The sequence below is a fragment of the Brassica rapa genome, chromosome A03 (genome assembly GCF_000309985.2).
Source record: "Brassica rapa cultivar Chiifu-401-42 chromosome A03, CAAS_Brap_v3.01, whole genome shotgun sequence".
NCBI lineage: Eukaryota > Viridiplantae > Streptophyta > Magnoliopsida > Brassicales > Brassicaceae > Brassica > Brassica rapa.
This window is the reverse complement of record NC_024797.2, coordinates 21335406-21361932: the sequence shown is the minus strand read 5'-3', so window position 1 is coordinate 21361932 and position 26527 is coordinate 21335406. Positions and strand designations below refer to the sequence as shown.

Below are 26527 nucleotides of genomic sequence, written 5' to 3'. Positions count from 1 at the left end.
TCCGTCTATTATTTCTTTTTTCCAGTTCACTTCTCGTGATAAGAGCATCTGTATAACTCCATTTTTTCCACCAAAATAGAATAAAAATGAAAATGGAGTAAAATTACTCCAATCGTACTCTATTTTCTACTCCATAATGGAATGATGAACAAACAAAAAATAGATTACTCTATTTATGGAGTAAATTTCATTATGGAGTGAGATATGAAGTTGGGTTGGAGCATTCCTTACTCTATATTCACTTTTACTCTATTTTAGAGTAAAAAATAGAGTAGTAATAGAGATGCCCTAAAAACGGCTTAAAATAGTGTTACATGTAAAGACCAACAGGAATAAAGAGAGGTGAGAGCGATTACTTAGACTATTCAAATTTGCAACATTGTTATTAGTTATGATTCGAGGGTGGATAGAAAGATATGTTTATCTCAAAACCAATCGGTAAGAAAAATAATATCATTGTCCACAATAACATCGGTTCTTAAGAAAACAATATTATAACAACATCAGAAATAGAAAAAGAATGAAGAAAAGATAGTTCAAAAAAAAAGAATGAAGAAAAGTAGGCACCACACCATTACCAACTTAAATAGATAGAGTTACGAAGTTCCATTGAAATCCACTCCACAAACAAAACAACACATCGCCACAAGATAATAAATACCATTCCCAACACTAAGGTAAAATACTTCAAAACCAGATTAAGAAAAAGAAAGAAAACTCATAGTTTGGAAACACATGGTGTCTTTTTCCATTAGACCCCATGCAAAAATAGGCATTCTTCTTCTCATTTGTGTTTTGAAGTCTTAAAAGGGAAAGGGAAAAAAAGAAGAAACCCCTCCAAAAAATCGAACTGCGAGAAGATAAAAGAGTTTGGGAGAAAAAGGTCTTATAGTGGTGAAAATATACCGGAGCTTCCAATTTGTAAAATCTTAGTTATATATGCTTTTATATAATTTTCTTGTAATTATATTATAATTTCCTCAGACGAGATTGGCATTCATAAAAGCTTCGAGGCTTGATTTGATGCTCGTGGCAACATCCTTTGTTGTGATATTGAATCCTTCGCCCATCTGCGTTTGAGATTAACATCAATTAATTTTGTATAATTCTTTCACATCCCACCAACTATCTTCCTCTTCTTTTATGTATATACCATGATAAACATATCCGGTAACCCATGTATCAATTTATATATTCATTTTTCCAATTGTACTTGTTATAATACCAAAAACAATCGGGTTATTCAAAAAGAGAGTGCTACAAAAAATTTGACTCGGGAAACTTTAAATTGAAGCTAAAGGGAAAAGTATGGTGACTACAATGATATTAATTAAAAAAAAAAAGTGAAATGATAAAAAGAGTCCCCCAGGGTTTAATTTGCAAGTATTTCTAGAAATGAACAAACCCATAAGCTTTAAAAAAATCCGAAAAGAGAAACTAACCTGAGAAATAATGGTGAGATGAAGGGAACTGGATCCAAAAGTGACGACACTGCTGTTTATCACGGTCAGTTTAAGCTTTTCAATTTCAGCCATAGTGATCTCAACAACCCCCTTCCTTCTTTCACAGTGAACTCTTATCAGAACATTTTTACCAGACGATCTAGCTTCGATCTCGGGTAACGCCATACATTCTAGCTCTGTATCCGCAACCGAGAGCCTCGACTTGTTCAAATACACTACTGACTCAATGGTTCTCTGACTGGCTTGCTCCTCAAGAAACCTAACTCTATCTTGCAAATGTTTCAGGTACTTTATTGTGCCCCCAAGCACTGATGCCTTGTCCGTCTTTAAGCCAAATTAATTAGCACCATAGGAAATATTAAAACATAAAATATGTATCAACAAAGATTATTTTTGTTATGGTTGGCCAAGAAAGATTCTGACAAGTAAATCGGGTTTTGGCTCTAAACCTTTGCAGCAAACAAAGATTATTTTTGTTATGTTATTGGTTGCAGCAAACGGATTAACAAAAAATTTCTGCATACCAATATTTTTCTATGTTCTATATATTGTAATTATCGGCACAAGTGTGGCAAAAATTATTTATGGTTGAAAAACATCAAACTCCCAAATGATTAGTAAGCCTTTTTCTGCTTAATCATTCAAAATGGTCTGGCTTATGCAGGACTTATAGCAGACCAGGCTCAAAATGGCATGACCGGCTTATCAAAACTAATCTAACTACGATGACCATGAATAATGAGATTATGTTTGTGCAATTGTACCTTCTTGAGTCCAGGGACGATGGTAGATAAAGCAATGAAGCGTTGACTCAGCTTCTCTCGGCGTTTTCGTTCAGCCATTATGTGGTCTCTTGCTTGTGAAACCCCACGTGACACGTTCCTCTGAGCCAATAGAGTAGGCTCTTTCTTGGGCTGCAAGTTTCCCATAGCCCCATATTCACCAAACCCGCTTGAGCATTGGTTCGTAGTAGTATTCATGTAGCTTCTATGTTTGAGTTGTTTAGCAGCTTCTGCGTTCAACGTGGTTACTACTGGAGACTGATTGCTGTAGAGTTGGGCCTCCATGGTTTGTAGAGATGGTAAAGAGAGAATATCATTGAGCTCTTCGGGTGTAGGAAAGTTCGTCATCATTTGATATTCCTGCATAAAACAAAAAGTTCCATATTATTTGAGCTGTGAGTCAAATTAAATACAAAATGGAGAAAGTTAAGAAAATCAAGAGAGCTTACAAGTTGATTATATTCAGAGTTGCATGAAATGTCCATCAGAGACAATGCTACCTGAAAAGATGGAGCTAATACAATTGGCTTTATGTATAATTATGCAATAACATATATAGTATGAAACTTCCAACAAAGTCAGAGATAGAAGCACAGTAAGACTTTTTTAGTTAGTGCTGGTTTAAATTCAAAATTAACGAGAAAAAAAGTTATTGTGTATGATTAATTTACACATTCTTTATTCGACCGACATTTGTTTGTTTCCATTGAAGCAGCTGGTCGGTGAAGGTTTTGTTTAAAGTTGTTTGGTAGAATAGGAGAAAAAGGAAGTATGAACCAGATAAAGCATAATTGTCTCTTTGTAATATAAAAGTATTAATGTCATTTACGGAGAAACTGGTGGTATCAAAGTTTTGTCTTTTTCTTTAAAAGTCAAAATTTAGCTGGTTTGTAATTTCTAAAACCTACTTTTTCGAAAGTCTTGAATTCTTATGCATTTATAGCCGATTCTTGGGCAGACACGTATGCAACAAAAGATTATTATGCTTATTTTCAGCACACTTATAGAAATTAATGGCGAATTTCTTCAATATATCGGCTGTTTCCTAAAGAATCAGCCACCATACCAATGGCAATTGTTATTCATGGTGCCTACAGTCATTCAGTTACAAGGGATTTATCAAGAAATTGAGATTTATGCTACTATACAGAATTGGATATCACATGTTAACAAGGGTGAGATAGAAATAGATGGGTTCACGGATCAGGATGGTTAGTTATAGTACAAAAGGCTTCTTGTAATACCAAAGTCATCGGTTTCCATTCTTCTGATATTATCAAAATGTTATGATGGATAGTTGGGAGAGGACACTCTGGTGTTATGAAAACAATGAAGAGAATAAGACAATGGTTTCAATTGGAAGGGATGTACAAGCGAGTTCATGAATATCTTGCAGCTTGTCAGATTCGTTAGACGCATAAATACTCAACTCTGTCTCCAGCATGCCTATTACAGCTATTACCTATTCTGGATTGTGTGTGTGAGGATGATCAAATGTCACGTATATCTGTGATATTTTAAAATTCTATGTAATAAAGAAAGAGTTATTCTTGAGTTCACCCCCTAGGGTGAACTTATAGGTTCACCAACCAATCAGATTTAGTTATTTCAAATCCAATATCTTTTAAAAAAGGAAACAAAATATTGTCAAATTATATTACGTTTTTAAAATTAAAAAAATATAAATAAATAAAAATAATAGTAGTTGCACCAAAAAAGGTTTTTTAAAAAAATTAATACGATAAACAAACACTAAACTCTAAATCTAAACCCTAAACCTTTTGGTAAACCCTAAACCCTTTGATAAATTTTAAATTCTTGAATTAAAAAAAAAATATTGTTAACACAATCAACAAAACACTAAACCCTAAATCATAATCCTAAACCCTAAACCCTTTGGTAAACCCTTGGGTAAACCCTAAACCATTGGATAAATCCGAAACTCTTGGATCAAATCTTAAACTTTAAGATTTATGATTTATTCAATAGTTTAGGGTTTACCTAAAGGTTTAGGGTTTAGGGTTTAATAATTGTTGGCAGCGTTAAAAATACTTTTGGAAAACAAATTCTTTTTGTTTTACGATTAAAAAATCTTCTTTTTGTGATTAATACAATTTTTATTTTAAAAATATACTATAATTCGGTAATATTTTGTTTCCTTTTTTAAAAGATACTGAATCTAAAATGACACAATCCTATTGGTTGGTGAACCTGTAGGTTCACCTAGGGGGTGAATCCAAGAATAAGTCATAAAAAAAAATATATGTAACAAAACAACTGTTGTAAGAGCATCTCCAACCCCACTCCATATTTTACTCCAAAATGAAAAAAATGGAGTGGGAAATGGAGTGATGAACAAAAAATATAAGCATTACTTTATAAATGGAGTAATCCTTTTATTTTTTGTTCATTACTCCATTTCCCACTCAATTTTCTCAATTTTGGAGTAAAATATAGAGTGGGGTTGGAGATGCCCTAACAAAGATCTACTGCAACTTCAGTCTAAATCATATGTCCAGAAAACTTGGGATATTTTATGCAGTTTCCTTTTTTTTTCTTTTTGAATTATACAGAGGTATCCTTGTCCCACAGAAGTGATCCAGACTAGTCATGTGTTGCCAGGTGTCGGTTCTCTGTCCCTATCGATGCCGAAATGTTAATTCTCCAGTGGCCGGGATTTGAACCCAGGTGACGGTACTCACATCTGTAAGCCCTTTACCATTAGAGATATAAACCTCGGTTACAGTTTCCTTTTTCAATGTATAAATATTATTTTCACGAATGATATTTTATTAAATAAAAATAAACATAATAAAAATATTTCTATACAAAGTTACAAACATAAATAACCATGCTATATTTAATGAAATTAATATTTGGAAACTTTTAGAAAACATAAAAAAATATAATTACTTTACAAAATTAATGATAGAAAATAATTAATACAAATTCATGAAAATCTATGTCATTTTACAAAAGTATAACAAAAAATTGTAAATCAGAATATATATTTGCAGAATCTAGGTCTTGATTGATAGAAATATTAAAAAATCAGTAGTAGTATGCTAAAGAAACACTATGTCTTATAAATATATTTAATAAATCGATTGATAAAGAAGTAAATGATTCGTGTATAAGACTATCATTTAAAATTAGTATATGATATATCATTTTTTATTTCTAAATAACATAGATATATTTATATTTATAATATATAAAATATATATAATCTTTACTGATAATAATGAATCATAATTAATTATATATATTTAATTATGTTTTAAATATGAAATATCATTCTTTTAATTTTATAAATTTTATTTTTTGATATACATATAAATGAGGTTTGCAGACCTTTTAGTCGACTAACTGGCGTTCTTAATTCGCAAAAAAAAGCTCAAAAACCCATTGATCTTGATTTTACCAATATTCAATTGATCGTATGGAAAGACCCAAGCAAGCAACAGCTTCGCTTCTTCTTGACTTTAATTTGACTAGGCATTCTCATTTTATGATATTATTGAATTAAAAAAAAATATTTGTATTAAATTGTTTTAAATTCTTTATATATTATAATTCCAATATTCTACCAAAAGCTTTATTAGAAAGTATTGGACAAATAGCATATATAGAGAATTGGTATTTTCTAAATGTTTTTCTAATTATTGATTAGATAACAAATAGCATAGTGTTTATGCTAATGTTATGCCAATCAAAGTCTAAGGATTACTGGATTAGTATCTTATTTTAATTCATCAAATTCTAAAATCCTCAAACTTTACAAGTTACGTGCCTATTGGAAGTTACGTGACTACTGGATTGTTATCTTATTTTAATTTGTTTTTATCAATCATCTTATTTTAAAAACCTAATTTCTCAAGTATCCCGCAAACAATCTCCTATGTATTTCGCATATAATCAGAAATTTACCAACTTTAGAACGTAGATAGAAAAGAAAACTCTAGATCCCTCTACATTTTCTCCACTCAGAAATTTGAGAACCAACCCATAAAAGAAAATGAATAGAGCAACAATAAAAGATCATATCCTCATTTCTTGGCGTGTTCAACCTCTTTCCAAAGCGTAACTACAACTAAAAGCCTTTTATCTTAAGCATGCGCTTAACCAATACCACACACAAATTGAAAAGAAATACAAATGTATTTATATAAAGTTGTCCCTATGATTTTCGAGCATCTTGAATTGAGAAAACAGATTTGATAGATATGTATCTTAGTCGGAGAATGCAGAGCGGTAGTTACGCGGTGTATAGGCAGGGACTTGCGGAGGTTTTGCACACATACAACAAGGTTGAGAGGAAGACATCTATGAATCCATATCCGAAGATTATTCTATTTGGAAGAGACTATAGTAATCAAATGAGTCCACAAAGTCTGAAGTTATCAAATCCGGTTAATGCTGGGAAGTACTTTAATAATGATTTCAACAACTCTAAGATGCAATCTTCTCCTCCAAACCCATGGTTTAATCTTCCGTCTTGGTAATCAGCTCTTTCTCTTGACCTGTTTCCTTACAAAAGATTAATACAACCATACAACACAGACATATGCATTTGAATAGGATCTTTTCTTTGCACTTATTTTGATTGCAATTAGCAGGGGAAGATGGGTCATAGGTTCTGTGATTTCGGTGGTGTTATCTTTCTGGAACAATAATAGGATGCAACAACTGAAACGGATTAAAGGTATTGTATTATATCATCTCAGAGCTCTTTTGTTGGCTTATTTAGTTTACTCATTAACTTATTGATAAAAGATAATTGCAGGCATCACATTATTTGTTAATAATATTTTGTTATAAGAAAACATTATTCACAGAGATTATGTAACAAGATGGCGTGCAAAATGGATATATGTCATGTATACTGAATAATATTGTGTTCCCTTTAAAACATAGTATAAATTTGAGCGATGTGATGCAGGGGAGGCGGAATTGGCTGTGGAAGGGATAGAGGCTGTAGCAGAAATGGTAGAAAAAGTGGCGACGGCGACTGAAGACATGGCTGAAGAAATGGAAAAGATTCTGCCTGAGCAAAGTAAAATTAAACAAGTGGCTGTAGTTCTGGAACACATTTCAGAGGTTGCTGCACATGAAGCACATGTAACACATGATTTCCTTCAGAAGGTACATATTGTATCAATGAAATCAGTATATGAAATGTTTTACTGAAATTTACCAGTTTAACACTAAGAAAGGTAAACTTTCAAAAGATAATATTTTCAGTATAAGATAATCTTCAAACTCCGAATTTCCTAATATATCCTATGCTCTTTACGTTTGAGGGCGGCAACAAACTAATAAGCATATATAAGGTTTTGATTGTCGTTGGGAAATAAAAACATACAAAAATTTCAGGTGGAAAAAGTCGCACAAGATTTGGATGCGTTGGAGGCAATGATAGAGCCTTTGGTGGACAGAAATGAGGCAAATGCTGAAACTAAGCAACAAGATGATAAAAAAGAAGCAAACTCTGAGCCTTCACGCCACTAAACTGTTCATCATCTAATTTAAACGCCATAAATATATGTTAAAAACTCTCTGTATATTTATTTTTTTGTTTACTCTTTACAATAACTTGTGTACAATATTTTTACAGATATATTATCAAAGCTATATAGTTCTTGACTGGATTTGATTGGTAGTGTCTTACCGAAATTGTATTAGTATTAGAGAACATGTATATTTCTCTTGGGCATGATTGATGCAGGTCTTTTAGGGAGGGTCTCTTAGCGAATATAAGAGACGTTTCTTAGCTTTTAAGTAAAAAAGTTAAGAGACGTCTTTTATATCTCTTATTTAGGAGACATCTCTTAATTTTTTTAGTTAAAAACTAAGAGACGTCTCTCATATTCTCTAAAATACCCTCCTAAGAGACATGCATTAATCATGGTTTTAGGCATGGGTCTTCAGTTCGGGTTCACACGGTTTCAATTTTTGGAGGAGCGTAAAAATTAGCGCTCTTCAGATTTTTTAAAAATTTTGGTTCAGATTTGTTTTTTTTTTTTTTGCTTCACAGTTTAGATTTAGTAACACAACATAAACTTAGTTGACCTTGTTTCAGTTATAATACAGGTTTCAGTTATATAAATACATGTTTATGACTGTAAAGTAGTGATGTCGGGTCTTAGCCCGCTGGACCAACCCAAATGGCCTATATGCAGGGCGGGGTTGGTCAATATTTTTTCAGACCCAAATAATTGTGGGCCTCGCGGGACTGGACTGCATGGATCCACACTGAAGGGGGTTGGCACATACAGATCTCGTGGGGGTTTGCGGGTGACCGTCAAATAGATCAATCCGACAAAGTGCAGATCCATTTGTTCACTTTCTTCTTCGTTTCTGAATGCAATATCTTCTTCGTTTCGACTTCTATCATTGATTCCATGCTTCTTTGTTTTGATTGCTTATCAAATCTCTCTCTTATCATCTCAATTTAATTTATCGATCATTTTCGATGACTTCATTTGTGATTCTCTTTTTCTCCTCCTCTATAGGCTGTGTTAAAGCTCAATTGTCACTGCATGATACTCTTTGAATTGGTTGGCTATAGCATGATTATGTCGGCTGTTAAAAGTTTTTAAACGGAAGATGATATATATTAACAAAATTAAAATTGAATTCTTTTTTGGTCAACTTTTTAGTTGAGAGATGGTTTTACAATCTATTTTTAATTGATGAGTTTTATTATTAAAACCCCCTAAATTAACGCCCTATTTTTCTTTATGTCGGCCTTTCAAACGGCTATATATGTGTTACAATGTTTGGGTACAAGTAGATGATGCTTACTTGCTCTTAAGATCTTAAGCTCATCATTAAGTTATTTCAATTGTTTTTCTTAAGCTATCCAGTAGAGGTAACTAATTCCTCGCCTAACAAGTCATGTGTTATTTAATGTTCAAAAATAAAAAAAGTTAAGTGTGATTCTTACATTACTTGACACTAGACACTTCTACACATTTATTGATATAACATCTGCGTATTTTACACGTATATTATATATTACAAACTTTTGACAAAGTATATATTTAATTTTATTCCATGCTTTAAAATCTTTAAATCCATGTGGAACCCTAGTTGTCACCTTGGTCCACAAAGACTCTTTGTTAAGTTATCCAACATAGTTAATTTATTGTCTTGCTAATGCTATATGTACGTTTTCTTATGTAAGAACTTGGCACTTTCGTTTCAATGCACTGAAGATGCTATTATCCATGTGGACCTTAGTTGTCACCTCGGTTAAATTATTCAGATTAGTCATTGTTAAGTTATCAAATAGAGTCAATCCCTTGTGTTGCTAGTTGTGTGTGTTCCTTCAGTCGACACTCAACACTTTTAAGTTATGTGCACAGTGCACATGTCACTTACGTGATTTTTCCTCTTCGCTCCGACCTTGCCTCTTATTTATATAGGTTGAGATCCCTACAGTCTCTTTACTAAAAAATGGCATCAATAATCACCGGTGAATGTCAATATTTCATCTTAATCCTCTTATGTTTCTTCGCATTCATCTGTTTTTTTCTCTTCTTCACAAAACCAACACATAGCGTCCGTTTGCCTCCGAGCCCTCCTTCTCTTCCAATCATCGGCCATCTTCACCATCTCCTCTTTTTCTTACTCTACAAGCCTTCCCTTTTCTTTTTTGATATTTTACCCCTCGAGTTCTTACATACGCTCTCATCCAAATATGGAACTCTCCTGCTTTTCCGAGCTTCTTTCTTCCCCTTCCTCCTTGTCTCTTCAGCCTCTGTAGCCTACGAGATCTTTACGACCCACGACGTGAACGTTTCATCTCGCAACCTTCCTACCAACGAGGGGTCTATCATCTTCGATACGTCTGGATTCGTTACCGCACCTTATGGAGGATACTTTAAGTTCATGAAGAAACTCATTGTTACAAAGCTGTTGGGACCCAACGCGCAAGTCCAGTCTCGAAGCATCCGTGAAGACGAACTAGAACGGTTACGTGGGATCCTGCTCGATAAGGCGAGGAAGAAGGAGAGCGTTGAGATTAACAAGGAAGCGAGGAAGCTTGTCGGAAACATCGTTGCCAGGATGACAATGGGAAGGAGTTTTACAGAGGAGAACGGTGATGTAGAGAGTATCCAAAGTTTGGTTGCCAAGGCAAATGCTTCGAAGATAAAGATGGCCTTATCAGTTTTAATTTTCGGACAGCTGGAGAAGGTTGGAATTTCATGGTTCAAGAAAAGAACAGTTATAAAAAAATTTGACAAGCTGATAGAGAGGTGTCTTGTAGAACACAAAGAGAAACCAAACAAGGATCAATGTATGGATATGATGGACGTGTTGTTGGCAGTTTCTGAAGATCCAAACGCAGAATACAAGATCACTAGAAACAACATCAAGGCGTTTTTGGTGGTAAATGTTCCATCACTTTTTCTTTAAAGGAGAACGTTAGTTTTTTCACCTGTGATACTATTTTTACATTTACTCTTAAAAGATAACTATTTTTGTAAATACTTTAAACTTATGATAAAAAAAAGACTAAATTAACCATCAAAATCAATTTGAAATGTTTAAGAATAATTTATGAAAAATTTATAGAAATTTCTAAATCCACCTACCCCTAAATACTAAGAGCTAAACAATAATCACTAAACCCCAAACTAAAATGTAAAATATTTAAATTGAGGGTATTTTTGAAAAATGGTAACCAATTTATGATATTTCAATCAATGTCTCATTTTTTTAAATGCAAACAAACTTTAACCAATTCTCCAAATTTTTCATACAAAAAGTAAAAAAATAATAATTAAGAGTTAAAAAAACATATGTTCAATTGTAGGAGCTTTTTTTGGGAGGCATTGATACCTCGGTGAACTCAATACAGTGGACAATGGCCGAGATCATTAACAACCCTATTATTGCTGATAGATTGAGAGAAGAAATTGATTCCGTTGTAGGGAAGTCAAGGTTAATTCAAGAAACGGATCTGCCAAACCTCCCTTACTTGCAAGCGGTCATCAAGGAAGCCCTAAGATTGCACCCACCCGTGCCTATAATACCAAGGGAATTCAATCAAGGATGTACGGTAGGAGGGTTCTTCGTACCAGGGAAGACAAGACTTCTGGTTAACATTTTTGCTGTGATGAGAGATCCAAATGTCTGGGAAGACCCTCTTGAGTTCAAGCCAGAGAGGTTTCTAACTTCTTTAAGTTCAGGGCAAGAAGATGAGAGAAACAAGCAAACATTGAAGTACCTTCCTTTTGGTGGCGGAAGGAGAGGATGTCCTGCATCAAATCTAGGTTATATGATTGTTGGAACAACAATAGGAATGATGTTGCAGTGCTTTGACTGGAGTATCAAAGGAGAGAAGGTCAACATGGATGGATGCTTTAAAGAATTCACAGAAACCATGGCTTATCCTCTTACGTTCACTCCCGTTACTCGAATATCCACCATTGACTCGGAAACGTTGCATACATAACAGACTTAACAGTGCTATAGAGTATATCTTTAAAAAGTAAGAAAGAGAACTCGCTCTCTATTGATTGTTCCATCTTCTCCACGTACCATCAGACATATAAGCTTTCCCGTTTTAGTATTGTTTGCTCGTAATTCTTTTTTTAGTGTCTAAATCTATTGAACGTAGTGACATACGTCGAGTGTTGGTGTCTTGCACTAAAAGTTCGAAAATTCTCCATAAATTCCCGGCGAAACAATATTTTCGTTATATATTTACAAAAGTCAAAATTTTCGATTTCTAAACGATATATATTTATCCGTTATGTATACATTTTTAAAATTCAAAATTACCAACACATTTCTGTCGGATATTTGGTAATTTGTCGATAATTTATAAACAAATTTGTCCACATTCATCTATGAATACCACATCTTACACATGATCTTCTAATTGTTTTTGTTTGTGGATGGTTAAATCTCGTATAAATCCGGAGACAAATTTATTTACACATGAATATGCAGAAAGTATATGTGAATTCATGGGTTTGTCTCTACGACAACCAAAACAACAATAACTTGAAGTTAAAATGTCCATGTTTAACTTGTCATAATAATAGGAATTTTATGACTGCAGAAGTTTAGAGGCATTTATATATCAATGGGTTTATGCTGGGAATTGGGATACATAAGTTGATATATTCATGGCGAATGACCTTATTATAGTAGTACTAGCGAACTTATATTGCGGATAAGTTAAACAAACCTACCACGAGTGTAGATTATGGCATAGGTACCGTTCAGTTGGTAAAAGATGCATACATGGAAAATTTACGTCCTCCAAACTAATAGGTTTTGGAATGACCACATATTGGCAAGTCACACTGAACTACATCGAACACGAACATATTTTTAACCTATTAGAGAAGTGTCAGTACCTGCAAAATACACTTTAAGATAATACACACATCTTAAAAGTAAGTTTACTCCCAAGATAGGGAACCTCAACAACCCGTCAACAACCGAATCACATATACAAATAAAAAATTGCAGATGAATTATTGCAGACCTAATAGATGTCGTCTCCTCTAAGCTTTTCAAGGATAAGCGTCTCTTGCTTCGCATCTGTTGGTTGCTATATGTTAAGGATTCAAGCGGCCAATGCTCCCGACGATGACTGTAACTAAACATGAAAAACTAGAAACGAAAGTTTAGGTAACGTTTGAAAAAAAGGATACATTCCTGATCTGGTTCTTCGGAGAAATTAGAGTGTAACGCGTTCCCCATACTGTCTACGATGGCTGAGATGGTCATCGACGATTCAATACATAGGATTGCTGTTATTGCATCCAACCGCGTGACCTCGTTTCTGAACATAAGCCTTGCATGAGCTGTGTGTCAAACCATTATACAATTTAATCCTTTTTTTCCAGTAATTTGATTGATAAACAGAAGAACTACCTTGAGCTAGACGGATTAAGCTTTCTAACATCCGCACGGTTGTTCTTGCTGCAACTCAAGAGTAAAATCAAATCAAATTACATGAAGAAAGATATTACCTTAACTTGTGATCTATCTTTGGTTAATACAAGATAATAGCCTCTGCAGAATAAAGCTACCTGCATTATGTGTTGATGATCTTCTTTGGAGACGATAATAACTTGAAATGATTTCTTCTGCTTCCTTAGACAGGACAGGCCTGAAGTTTCCTTTAACAAACTGAATGTACCTGTATCGGTCATGATCAAACGCATATGTCATCTCAGATGAAAACAATTTGTAACTATTGTGTACACATCTATGATACCGTTGAAGCATCGGTAGTGGCCAAATCATAGTCAGATCATCGACATATCTGCCTTCTTCTATTTGCACCTGGTTAATTCATCAAAAATAATAAAGATATTTAACATTGTCACAAATATAATATTAGATTTCCTTAAAGGAGCATACCTCGGCAAGGATGTGAGAGGATACAACTTTATCCCATTCAGGATTTTTTGTATCTAGAAGAACGAGTACAATATCAAATCTGCTCAACAAGGGACCCGAAAGTGCAGTATTGACAGAAAGAGCTAAGATTCAGTTAAGAAATTTCTGAAGAAAAATATCAAAGCAGGAAGGCTTTCTCAACTGCTGATTCAAGGAAGAAGTGTCTGACTCTTTAAGTGATATTGCATCATGAATTTGAAAAAAAAAACAGAAAGCATGTATGAAAGCAAAAACTTGTTTAAGGTCTAATAAATCTGAAAATGGATACACTGATCAGGATCATATTGTCCTTTAGGATTTGTAGCACCGAATACGATTGTCTTTGTGCTAAGAGTCGTCACAAGGCCCGCCTTCAAATTAACAAGACACAATAAGATAGAGACAAATAGAGCTGATCCTGCGACAAAAAGAAATATGTACCTTGGCAACGCTTATACTTTGTTGCTCCATTGCTTCATGTATGGTTGCTCGGTCATGCTCTCTCATGCTTCCAGAAAGATTACAAAAAAAAAAAAAAAATTAGTTATAAATAAGCCTCCCAATAAAGAAGATAATAGATACAAACTCGATGCAAAGATAGTTCTTGTCCGTGACAAAATTCGAAAGATTCAGCACACCACAAGAACATTTCAAGCAGATAAAATTACAGATGAATACCTATCAAATTCATCAATACAGCAAAGTCCACCATCTGCAAGAACAAGAGCCCCAGCCTCCAACATCCACTCTCCTAAAAACAAATTGATAGGAATAAGTTGAAAAAAGTGTTATGAAACGCGAGAAATAGGCAAGATGGAAGTACTTACCTCCATCCTTCACTGCAGTTACAGTCAACCCAGCACTTGTGCTTCCTAGTCCTGTTGTGATTACAGCTCTGTTGCTAAGTTTTGCAGCAAACTTCAAAAACTGAGATTTTCCAGTTCCTGCCAGATATCAACAATGTAAACGGAGGACTCATAAAAATATAGTCATGCATAGAGCTCAATGAGCTAGTAACAACAAGAAAACACAGAGGACATTTTCAGTTTTTCTTAACATCAATTTAGTTTGGCGAGAAAAACTTAGAACTCAATAAGAAAAGTACTACTCAGTGGTTGACACCGACCTGGATCTCCGATAAGAAGCAAGTGAGACTCTCCCCGGACTTTTGTACCAGAAGCATCAACATGTTGCACACCTCCAATTAGTGTTAAGGCAACTGCATATAAACATGCACATGCATGAACATCTTTCTAGACAATTTAATGAGAAGAGACGTTTGACAGAAAAATGTAGTCATTATTGGCACACCATACCTGCAAGCTTAACAGTGAAGAGACCAACAACTTGAGGACAGATACCTCGTAAGATAGCATTTCTCCCTGACTTGATCAAATACGAAAACATTTGACATTGATTTTAACAGATGAAATACGAAAACATTTGACATTGATTTTAACAGAAATCTTCCATACGTTACAACAAAATAGGCAGAAAAATCACAAACAGTTAGTTTTTTTACCTTTCAAAGGAGTATCTTTGAAATGGCTCCAAAAGTTCTTGAACTTCTCAATCAATTCATCAGAGATATCAATTTCTGATTTGAGTTCATTAGTTCTTCTAGAGAACAGCATGATAACCGGAGAAAAGTGAGTTATTAACAGAAACAGTAATCATCAAAGCCCCAACAGTAACTCTGGAAAAAAAAATCTTAAATGGAACTAATAGCTACTTGTTTAGATTAGCCTAACCATTTTTATAGTCAACTTTTAGCATGAGGTTGGTAAAAACTTCAATGATGTAACTGATACATAGAGATTGCTTTATCAAAATTTCCAAGCCATTTTACCTGACATGATTGGCAATCACCATAGGTTCAAGGTCACAGCGAACATCTTTTAAGTCATGAGACCATTTTGAAGTCAAGATTCCAGAGACAACAACATCATCTGCTTTAAGAAAAAGCAAATATGTTACTTAAACCCTGGGTTTAAAATAGCGCTTCAAGCCTTGAGGCGGTGAGGAAGGTCAAGCTCGCCTCAAAGCTATAGCGTCGCTTCAGACCGCCTCACCAACTTAAGGCGTAGCCTGAAAAAATACACATAGGATTAGTGGTTAGTCATAGAATGATTCAGGTTCTTCCATTCTTTGTCATTATCCTAAATCATTAAAATTAAAAATTAATAAGTATTCATAAACAGAGCATAAAACAGAGAATTGATCCAATAAAGTCTTCAAAAAAAGAGAATCAAACCAACAAATCCTTAAAAGAAACTAAACATAAACCTAAGTCTTCATAGATTTAGAAACAAAAGATTTATAGAACCAGAAAAAAAAAAGAATATAGACTTGGATAAGATTCACGCTTGAAAATATCTATTCAAAAATGTAAAGACACTAAATAGTTTGAAGTGAATTGAAGTTTTGAAACCATAAAAAGAAAGTAAATATTATATGTTAATAACTTGTGATAGGAATCTTACCTTTAGTTGCATAAGCGATGAAGCGTGATGAGGCGTGAGGCGTGAAAGGCGACTTGAGGCGAGGTTGAAGCAACGCTTACTCGAATTCGCCTCGCTTCATCTCCTCGAGGCGGTGACCCTCCCAACCAAGGTCGCCTCACGCCTTAGCGACGCCTTAGCACGCTTTTTTAAACCCAGCTTAAACCAATATCAGGATATTGATAGCTTAAAGAATGATTACACAGAGAATCTTGGAACTATAGCGATAACATTGATGCATAGAACAATAAAAGAAAGTTTATATACCTCCAGCTTTAACATTGTCAACGAGGTCATCTTTGAGGACGACTAGAATGGACCTTGGGATAACACCAACACCTAAAACCTGAGTATTCTCTTGGATTTTGATTTCTTGATAGTCATGGCGTGTGACTGTATCATCCACAGGATCAAAGTTTGTTCCTTCACAAGACTTAGACCGCTGGGAAGGACAAAACGGCGGTTTCACAATCGAGTTTATTGATTCCAACTCAGGGAAAAGAGGAAACCTATACACAAGAAAACAAACTCATAAGAACAAGATAATTCAAAATCAGTTTCAAGCAGCACAAGAGAGAAAACATTAACATTACATGTGTTTGCATTTTCGGCATCTAAACATCCTCTCTCCCTCATACATTTTAACAGCTCCAGATCTGATCACTGTGCCTTTCAACATCAGGAGAATCCCACGGTGCTTCACTCTAACCCGTCCAATACTTGGGAAAGTGTCTGTTGACAACCAAAAAAAAAAAAAAAAAAATTAAGCAAAAGAATATGTATAACCCAAAAAATTTAACAAGAGGCAAATACACACACACAGACCAGAGCTTCGTTCAAGAGGGGAGCCGCTAGTGTTAATACGCACGTGTATAAACCTCTTCTCAATCCCAATCTTGCTCTCGAATTTCTTCATATGCTCCAACGCTATTTTCTATAACCCCAAACACAAAAATTAACTCTATCGAAAGATGATTCATCAGTAGATTGAGTTACATACGAGAGCGAGAAGGGCGGAATCGTCGAAGAGACGGAGGTACTGTTCGGGATTGGAGTAAACGAGACGCGCCAGGTGGGGATTGTCATCAACGAGTTCTGCGAATCTGGAGAGTGTGTGTTATATAAGTACATGTCGTAGTTTGAAAGAGAGATAGAGAGAGAGAAGAGGTTGAAGGCATTTACTCGAGGAAGAGAGGGTAATGAAGTTTGGGATCGGAAGAGAGAGCGATATCGCGGAGCTGATCGGAGTAGTGGCTAACCAGAAACTCCGTCATCGATTCTATGTGCTCCGCCGTCTGTGTCGGCGTTTCCATCGTCGTAGCCGCGCCGGTGAAGGAGGGAAAGGTTAAGGGTTTATTAGCGCGGGAAAATCAGTACGCCAATTTTGGCATTTATTGCTAAAGTAAAGTGGCTTCACACAGAAAAAATGGATTTCCTTAACTACTGGAAATGACTTGGGCCTGCAGACTACGTAATAATTCTATATTTCTAATGTTTTTTTTTCCAACGGTAATTGTATTAAATCAAACTAGAATTTATCCCGCACATCGTGCAGATATATTTTAATTTTATAAATTTTAATTTTGATATCATTATAAAAATTTAAATATACAATTTATATCTTAGTATTATGTATTTTACAACTCTTTAATTTTATTATTTAGGTTTCTTATTACTCTATTAATATAGGAGTTTGTTTTATACATTTTACCTTTTTATTACGTTTTCGAGTTTTCATAATTTCAAATAATCAAATAAAAAATATTTTTCAACATATGATTTTTGAAAATATATAGCTGTAGAAATAAATTTTTAACATATGTTAATACCTTCATTTGTATATATAAAAAATCTGACATGATTAACAAATTTGAACTCGTTTTAGTGGTAAATGATAATTTATTTAAATGAAAGCATTATATTACTTAATTACGAAATTAATTAATGCAATATTTAATAAAAATTATTTAAAAATTTAGTAGGATTTTGTTAAATTTTTCTCAACAGATTTTGTTATAACTGAAAATAAAATTCAAATCTATATTTAAATTTAATTTATTATTAATATTCCTATTAATTTTTATGTCATATTATGTGATTAATGAATTGGTCATAGTAGACTTATAAATAGTAGATAAAAATGGTACTTCTCTTTTAATAGAGAAGATTGTGAAAGGTTGATACCAATAGTCAATTAGCCAATTAGGAGGCATATTAAACACAACAGAAATTTCATTCTCCTCCAAAACATGTTTTGCAATACAATCAGCAGCTTGATTCTTCTCTCTATTGACCTGATCCAACGAGCACAAGGGCAACAATCCAATCCAATGTCTGATATCAAATGTTAGATTTCCCAATCACATATTATCTTCAGATCCGTTCACAATCTGAACTAGCTCCTTGTTATTTCCTTCAAACCAGACATTCCTCCATCCTCTTAACCATATATGTTGTAGTACATATAAGAAGCAAGATGCTTCTCCCTCCAAAGACGAACAAATTCCTTTAATTTTAGCTCCACCAGCCAACACATATTTGCCTTGATGATCATGTATTATCCAACCCATTCCAAAAAACAGTTCTCCATTTTTATAACTGCAATCAAAATTGCACTTAATTAAGCCATCCATTTGGAGGCGGTTACCACCTGATATCTCTGTGTCTCTCGACCCTTCTGCTTTCTGACATTCTCACACACTGAACCCATTCATCATTAGCTTCTTTTACCCTTCTAGCATCTTCAGAAGGATGTACACTTCTATGATTGAATAAAAACTCATTCCGTGACTTCCAAACATACCACAGTGTCCAGAAAAATTGATACTGATGCAACTTATCTTCTTTCATATCACTCGCAAGCTGCAAAAGCATAGTTATGTTTGCCTCCAAATTGCTGAAGCACGAGGACAAAGGAACAGAACATGATTGATATCTTCTTCATCATAACAACACCTTTGACACGTCGGATTCAACTTAACTCCTCTAGTACACAGAGCAACATAAGAAGGAACAGCACCCGAGATAACATTCCAAAGGAATTGCTTAATCTTAGGAAGGATTTGTAGTTTCCACACCTCGTTTTTCAGAGTAGTTGAGCCTTGAGGTCGCTCAATTGCCTCCTCTTTTCTTAGATCATGGAAAGCCGCCCAATAAGAAAGTTAAATTATTAAATTAGATACAAATCATAAATTAATATTATAATTTATAAACCTTTAATATTCATATTGGTGATATGGGTATTACATTTTGTTCTTTAGTTTCATATATTTTAGATCAAAAAAATTTATATAGTAATAATCTTTGGATTTAAAACTAAACACTTATCGAAATTGTGGACTGAAAAGAAATTCGGTGGCACTGAAAGTATTATAAACAAACAAAACCTGCATACCAACAAAATTAACAATTTCGTTTTATTTTAAAAACTGTGACATCAAATGTTGTTATCCACCAAATGGCCATCCTTGAGCTGTTTACCGGCAAAGAACAACATCTGCTGGTGCGCAGGGATTCCCTCTCTATCTTGGATCTTGGCCTTGACCATGTCAACTGTGTTTAAGCTTTCGACTTCAAGGGCAATGGTTTTGCCTGTAAGAGTCTTAACAAAGATTTTCATAATTCCTCCCAACATGAGAACCATGTGTAAAGTGTTGTCGTTTTGGACATCGTAATCAACCAAGGTACAGTCACCATCCTTCATAATACGTACGACAAAGACCAATCTCTGCTTTTCGATAGGAATTCCTTCATTATCTTGTATCTTTGCCTTGAGGTTGGCAATAGTGCCTGATCTTTTGACCACAAGAGTTATTCTGGTCTTGTCAAACATATTTACGAAGATTCGCATCCTAAATTTGAGAATCAAGTGGAGAGTTGACTCTTTCTGGATATTGTAACTAGCCAACGTACGGTCATCCTCAAGGCTTTTTCCAGCAAAAACAAGCCTCTGTTAGTAGTTAGGAATACCTTCCTTATCGTGTATCTTTCCCTTGACGTTGTCAATGGTGACTGAGCTGTTGACCTCAAGCATTATGGCATTGCCTTCAAAATTATTTACGAAGATTCTCATACCTCTAAACCTGAGAATCATGTGGAGAGTTGAATTTTTTTGGATATTGTAAATAGCCAAGGGACGACATTCCTCAAGCGTTTTTTTCCAAAGACAAGCATCTGCTGGTATGTAGGGATTCCTTCCTTATCTTGTATCTTTTCTTTGACTTTGCAAGTGGTGTCTGAGCTTTCGACCTCAAGAGTTAAGGTCTTGAATGTAAAAATCTTAACAAAGATTTGCATTGACATCTAGAAACAATAAAAAGTACAATTCTCGTTAGCACACACGAAATCAAAAGTAATATCAAGAATTTACCAAATTCACCAAAGCAGAAAACAAAGAAACATTAACGGATGAGTCAAAAATCTACGAAAAAGATATACTTTGAGAGAAGAATTCACGAAAGATTTTCCGAGGGGGTGAGGTTCAATATAAAACAGGGGGTGAGGTTCCTTATATAGGAAGAAAAACTTTTTGAGATAAATATGAATCCTTTAGCAAAAAAAAAGAAGAAGCTAACTATGAATCTTAAAATATAAACAATTTATTTAAAATTCAATCGTACATTAATCATAAATCTCAAATAGTGTAGAATCATTTCATTCCTCTTTATTTCAGCTGTGGACTTTAATAGTTATGCTTTTAAATTTTCCACACCATTTAATTTTACTGAATGATACACTCTTTTCTAAGGTTGCTCTGGTAAATTACTGCGTTTCATCGTTGAGTACTTTATATCTTACTCCTTGGTTAATAACATCATGGGTATTCTCAGGCAGATGTTAGCTGCCAGACTATGGGATCTCCAACAGTCTGCTATGTCGATAGAACGTGGAGGGAACAAGATGTTTTCACTGGACAGGGTTAGTACTGTCGGAAAATGGATTCGGAGGAAGTAATGATGGGGGCAATAAATTTTCGACGAAGCCTATCACCTTATGCGGAATGTGAAGCTCTGATTTGGGCAATTGAGTGTATGAAGACTCTGCAGTTCTCAGATGTAGTATTTGTGACGGATTGTTCTCAATTGGTGAAGATGGTGTGATCACCTGAAGAATGACCAGCCTTTGCTATACACATGGAAGAATTATGCCGCTGTAAGACTTTCTTTCCTAACTTCAACAACAGACATATTCCAAGGGTACACAATACAATGGCGGACAAGGTTGCACGTGGTGCGAAGAGTTCTCCTTCAGTTATGCTATATGTCGATTCACTATCCCCCGTTTAGCTGTCTGAATTGGTGGTTTCATAGGCTAATAGTCTCTTATGTTGTAAAAAAAAGTCTATATTATTTGATTGGTCACCGTATAGCCAATAAAAGTAAAAATTACATAGAATAATAAAAACTATTTATATTTTAAAACAAAAAGGATTTATCCAATGATTTAAAGTTTATCTAAAGATTTATGAATTTAGATTTTTTTAACTATTACTATTTTTTATTTTTATTTTTTTATCTTTTATCTTAAAAACATAATATAACTCCACAATATTTGTTTTTAAAGATATCGAATATGAAACAACAAAATCCTATTGGTTAGTCTCACTCCTAGGGTAAATCCAAAAATAAATCTTGTTTATAACGTTTTACAAATCTACTGATCGATTCTGTTTGCTTTGATCTCATGCAAAAACTGAAATAATTTTTCTTTTTTGACTAAATATTTAAAACGGAAATAATCTTGATCTAAGAATTTTGAATATGTGGATATTATTCAGTGGAACAATCAACAAGTCAGCTTAAATCAGCGATTTATTTTCCCGTCTTAGATGCGTATAGGCAAGCAAAATGACACTCAAAATACTAACAGTAACGGAGATTGAAAATGTCGCAATGAGAATTACATATACAAAAACGAACAATTTAGTGGTGAGGAGGAGCCACAAGGGCCGTGTGTTCGTCTTCAATGACCTCTCTCTCATCATCATCCTTCGAAGAGTTTCGGGAATGCAAGCTCTTCACTCCTTCTAACTGCAACATTAACCACAAACAAAATGCGCCAAGTAGTTTCAGTATATCACGGGTGACTCGATATGTATTAATGATTATGGATGGTGAAGAAAGCTATTGTAAAGCCACAATAAGGAACTACGTAAGAATGGAATCATGTGCTAATCAACTATAGATGGTTTAGCGATGAACTTTTAAATTCAAGTTAGGAAGTGACACCTCTCTCAACGTTTCTTGATGTTTAGCAAAAAGCTCATTGTACTTTATTTGAAGATCAGACTTCTCAGCTTGAAGCTTCTCGTAATCAGACACTGAAGGACCTCCTAGCTTTTGCTGGATGAACCTGAAACAAAAACAAAAACCAAAGCTAGGAGGTCCTTCAGTGTCTGATTATAAATCATATACCGGTTAGAAACAAAGTAAATGTCCATGAACTTACTCTAAAGCAGAGGAAGGCTTGTCATTCTGCTCATATAAAGCAACCAGAACTACAAATCCGCATTGTGTTCCAGTACATATAAAAGAGTATAAATCAAAATATTATGTCAGAAACCAATCAAACTATTTGATAGGTTAAGTGATGGGTAATATAGAAAAATTGAAGCAATACCTTTGGTTAGAGAATCAAGAACTCCACTGGACTCTAAATACTTCCTGAAAGCTTCTTTCTTCGCTTCTTTCTCCTGAGTCATGTATAAACACAAAGTATATCAAGAAAGTAAGAGATAAAATAGTGAAGAAGCAAAACTGAGCTCAGAGAAAAAAGAGAAAATTTTAAGGGTGAGACTACATTCAAATTAGTTTTCTTTCTTTCAGACAGGATGGAAAGAAATACCTCTTTGAACCGCATCATCTCCTTGTTCTAAAATATACAACACAAACTTCGCTTTTTTATATTATCACAATCACAAGCATGGATGGACTTTTACTTAAATCCTGAAAATATCAGAAACACCAAAAGCTTTATCAATTCAAGATTATATCATCAGAAACAACGGCGGACATTGTTAAATCATTATATAAATTTGAGCTCAACTTAAACATGGCAGAAGCTACATTTAGTAGATTAGGTCTCTTTACAACTTAACTACCAACCAAACAGACTGAGAACACAGATCTTCGTCTTATTCATCCCCAAACCTACCACATCTCATCAGTTCCACTAAGACTCTTAAATTCCCACAATCGAGTTCCATCAGACAGTATAAAATTACGAACCAAATTAATCACTTTTTTTCCAAGAAAATGAAGAAACAAATAGTTTCCAGAGATCTTTGTACATCTCCAGATCCAGTAATTTCTTTTGCACATTCCATATATAAAACCCAAAATCAATCTATTTAAATTAATGTCGGAAAAAGAACCTTCTCCAATGTGTTTGAGATCCAGAAAACTGTGTCGGTAGGTGCTTCGGTTGTGTTCTTAAACACATTGGAGAAGTGTCTAAATTTCGTCACCAATCCTTTCGAGTCTCTTCGTGTTGTGTGAGATTTGCGTTTTACATTAGTTACCATTGTAACTTGGGCAATTGTCAATAATAGCACCTTTTGAAGTTTATGTCACAAAAAGAGCACTAGAAGGAGAAAGTCACAAAAATGACATTCATTAAAGGGTAAAATGTCCCTAATATCCTTAGTTTAAATTAAATAAACAAACAAAAATAAATAAAAAATAAAATAAAAAATAAAAATAAAATAAAAAAAATAAAAAAAAAATTTATAGTTTCAGATTATATGTTTTCAGATTCGAAATTTTATAATTTTTTTTAAAAAAAATTTTGAATTTTTTTTTTAAATTTTCTTTTTATAGTTTAAAAATAATTTTTGAAACTGTTCTATAAATTTTATTTTTATTTTAGTATTTATTTTTTATAAAATTTTAAACCCTAATTCCAAAACCCCACCCCTTAACTCTAAACCCTAAGGTTTGGATTAATTAACCCAAGGGGTATAAGTGTATATTTACCTCTTTAATGAAACCTATTTTTGTGACTTTGAGCCTTGAGTGCTACTTTGGGAACAAAAACTTGGTTTGGTGCTATCCTAGTCTTTTTCTCTTGTAACTTTTGTCAAAAATTAAATTTTAATCATTTAACCCAAAACCAATATGGATTGCGGTCCACCGGTCGTACCGGCCGGTCTGATGCGACTGTCTTCTTTCTCTTTATTTTTTTTTCCCAATTTTGCTTTAACATGTTTTCTTTTCTAGTTTCTCTCTGACGGTCGAACTCACGGCGGTTCCAAATCCAACCATGGAGAAGAAGAGAAACAACAAAAAGAATCGTGGCGGTAGCAAGAAGAAGAAGACGACCTCTGACCAATCACAGGCTATTAAGTCGGTTACCGACTGGCTCTTCGTAGGCTCTTCTTCCTCTCCTCCTCCCGATGACTTCGCCGTAACAATCAATACCGCTTCTCTGAGACGCGGAGAGAAACTGGTCTTCGAGCTTCACTCTCATTCAAATCGCAGCGATGGTTTTCTCTCTCCTTCAAAGCTCGTCCAAAGAGCTCATACCAATGGGGTTTCGTTTCACATCTTACAGTTTTTTTTTTATCTTTCTGCTTAACCTGGGCCTATGGTGGGCCTTAAGCAATGATCTGATTTGCTTATGAATGTGAACAATGCAGGTGAAGGTTCTTTCTCTAACTGATCACGACACATTGGCTGGTATTCCAGAAGCAGTAGAAGCAGGACGTAGATTCGGTATCAAGATCATTCCCGGTATCGAGATCAGCACATTGTTCTCTTCCAGAGAGTCCGGTTCTGAGGAACCGGTGCATGTACTCGCGTACTATGGCGCTTCCGGTCCGGCAATGTACGATGAATTAGAAAACTTCTTGGCCAAGATAAGGGATGGGAGGTTTGTTCGTGGAAGAGAAATGGTGTCGAAGTTAAATAAACTTAAGATACCTCTCAAATGGGAACACGTCACCAGGATTGCTGGCGAGGATGTTGCTCCCGGTAGGATGCACGTTGCTCGAGCGCTTCTTGAAGGTGGATACGTTGAGAATTTACGACAGGCGTTTACTAAATATTTACATGATGATGGACCTGCTTATGCCACGTACGTTCCCTTAGTTTGACATGATTAATAATGAGTCCTCGTGTTATTTTTAGCTCATGATTGTACTGTGTTGAATAGTGTTCATCAGCTATGTTTGTGTCTGTTATCTAGAGATCTAACATGTTTGAAGGGAGTGTAGGCATGCTAGATTGCTCTAGGATTTTGTTTTCGGCATTGGTTGGGACTTGGGAGTTACATTTATCCTTTATAGTGTAGTTGTGTTGTGAACAAACGTGAATCAACTCGAAGAAAAGCTAAAATTGTATTGAGGCAAATACCCGTTTTTAGGATTTGTATATTATTATGTGAACGAATAATTTTACAATCCTTTATACTCGTATTCAAATGTAACAAGTTATTTTTGGTGGATTGAGTAATGAAGTTTACTCACGGACAACTATTTTCGCAGAGGGAGCGAGCCGAAGTCCGAGGAAGCAGTGAGACTTATATGCAAAACCGGTGGTGTAGCTGTTCTTGCACATCCGTGGGCGTTGAAGGATCACGTCAGTGTTATTCGGAGGTTGAAAGATGCTGGACTTCATGGAGTCGAGGTTTATAGGAGTGACGGCAAGCTAGAAGGTCTCTTTCTCTCTCTCTCTCCGTCTCTATTTTATCTATCTATCTATTTACACTGAAGTTTCATGGTTATTGAACAGTGTTTAGCGAGTTGGCGGATACGTACAGTCTACTGAAGCTAGGAGGATCAGATTATCACGGTAAAGGCGGACGCAATGAGTCAGAACTAGGGAGTGTAAACCTTCCGGTGAAGGCGTTGCAGGATTTCTTGAAGCTTGGGCGTCCTATATGGTGCGAGGCCATTAAAACAACCATGAGAACCTTCCTTGAGCAACCATCTGATTCAAACCTCTCCAATATCTTGAGGTTCGATAGGGCGAGGATTCTGAAAGGAAGCTCGTCTTGGTCCTGCGGTAGAGAGTTGATGGACCGATGTTTAGCGATTTGGTTGACAAATGATGAGAGAGAAAACGACGAGTTTGAGGCTCTTAGATCGAAGCTCTCTTGTGTGTTAATCAGCTCAAAGGGATCGTGTGTCACCGTTGGTGCTTAAATACTCTAGTGAGATCTCTTTGTATGCAATGACATGCCATGTGATGTTGTAGACAATCGAAATGACATGTTAGGCTCAGATTATGACAAACAGACTGATACGCGGTCGGATCATTTGGAAAAATGCAATGACCAATAATATCAGTAGCGAGCTGATTAGGATCAGGTTTAGATTCCTATTCACTATTGCCAATGAAATGAACTCGTTACTGTCCTCTTTTTAGTTCTA

At 34.8% G+C, this 26527-nt stretch overlaps 6 protein-coding genes and 1 pseudogene across 12 annotated transcripts; 3 read left to right on the top strand and 4 right to left on the bottom strand.

Moving 5' to 3' along the window:
* Positions 1-419: 419 nt before the first annotated feature.
* On the bottom strand, positions 420-4026 carry LOC103860395 (transcription factor bHLH25). 2 transcript variants are annotated; one of them, XM_033287204.1, is made up of 3 exons: positions 2228-4026; positions 1443-1787; positions 420-1070 (listed from the first exon to the last, which is right to left on the bottom strand). In XM_033287204.1, the coding sequence occupies exons 1-3, from the start codon at positions 2609-2611 to the stop codon at positions 981-983; spliced, it is 819 nt and encodes a 272-aa protein (XP_033143095.1). In that variant the 5' UTR covers positions 2612-4026; the 3' UTR covers positions 420-980. The 2 variants fall into 2 exon arrangements, with proteins under 2 accessions (XP_033143095.1, XP_033143094.1); XM_033287203.1 differs by having other exon boundaries at positions 420-1787.
* A 996-nt stretch (positions 4027-5022) lies between these two features.
* On the top strand, positions 5023-7896 carry LOC103860394. Of its 2 annotated transcripts, none has more exons than XM_009137991.3 (4): positions 5023-6746; positions 6862-6950; positions 7188-7390; positions 7622-7896. In XM_009137991.3, the coding sequence occupies exons 1-4, from the start codon at positions 6472-6474 to the stop codon at positions 7754-7756; spliced, it is 702 nt and encodes a 233-aa protein (XP_009136239.1). In that variant the 5' UTR covers positions 5023-6471; the 3' UTR covers positions 7757-7896. The 2 variants fall into 2 exon arrangements, with proteins under 2 accessions (XP_009136239.1, XP_009136240.1); XM_009137992.3 differs by having other exon boundaries at positions 5049-6746; positions 6865-6950.
* A 245-nt stretch (positions 7897-8141) lies between these two features.
* LOC103860393 (cytochrome P450 705A22) lies at positions 8142-11828 on the top strand. Its single transcript, XM_009137990.3, has 2 exons — positions 8142-10642; positions 11070-11828. Exons 1-2 carry the CDS (start codon positions 9707-9709, stop codon positions 11709-11711), a joined length of 1578 nt encoding a protein of 525 aa, XP_009136238.1. The 5' UTR covers positions 8142-9706; the 3' UTR covers positions 11712-11828.
* A 657-nt stretch (positions 11829-12485) lies between these two features.
* On the bottom strand, positions 12486-17885 carry LOC103860392 (probable DNA helicase MCM9). Its single transcript, XM_009137989.3, has 19 exons — positions 17341-17885; positions 17159-17261; positions 16984-17092; positions 16752-16890; positions 16426-16667; positions 15507-15606; positions 15180-15277; positions 14974-15039; positions 14784-14876; positions 14485-14601; positions 14336-14408; positions 14099-14165; positions 13947-14028; positions 13640-13761; positions 13494-13561; positions 13306-13415; positions 13148-13195; positions 12925-13077; positions 12486-12811 (listed from the first exon to the last, which is right to left on the bottom strand). Exons 1-19 carry the CDS (start codon positions 17469-17471, stop codon positions 12756-12758), a joined length of 1977 nt encoding a protein of 658 aa, XP_009136237.1. The 5' UTR covers positions 17472-17885; the 3' UTR covers positions 12486-12755.
* Positions 17886-19388: 1503 nt separating this feature from the next.
* Positions 19389-21631, bottom strand: LOC103860391 (annotated as a pseudogene).
* A 248-nt stretch (positions 21632-21879) lies between these two features.
* Positions 21880-23692, bottom strand: LOC103860390 (C-Myc-binding protein homolog). Of its 5 annotated transcripts, none has more exons than XM_033286078.1 (6): positions 23545-23692; positions 23002-23104; positions 22777-22849; positions 22606-22654; positions 22359-22509; positions 21880-22187 (listed from the first exon to the last, which is right to left on the bottom strand). In XM_033286078.1, the coding sequence occupies exons 2-6, from the start codon at positions 23017-23019 to the stop codon at positions 22080-22082; spliced, it is 399 nt and encodes a 132-aa protein (XP_033141969.1). In that variant the 5' UTR covers positions 23020-23104; positions 23545-23692; the 3' UTR covers positions 21880-22079. The 5 variants fall into 5 exon arrangements, with proteins under 5 accessions (XP_033141969.1, XP_009136234.1, XP_033141970.1 ...); XM_009137986.3 differs by having other exon boundaries at positions 23002-23102; positions 23531-23685; XM_033286079.1 differs by having other exon boundaries at positions 21893-22187; positions 22386-22509; positions 23545-23691.
* A 556-nt stretch (positions 23693-24248) lies between these two features.
* On the top strand, positions 24249-26527 carry LOC103860388 (3',5'-nucleoside bisphosphate phosphatase). Its single transcript, XM_009137985.3, has 4 exons — positions 24249-24687; positions 24794-25230; positions 25640-25809; positions 25887-26527. Exons 1-4 carry the CDS (start codon positions 24418-24420, stop codon positions 26297-26299), a joined length of 1290 nt encoding a protein of 429 aa, XP_009136233.1. The 5' UTR covers positions 24249-24417; the 3' UTR covers positions 26300-26527.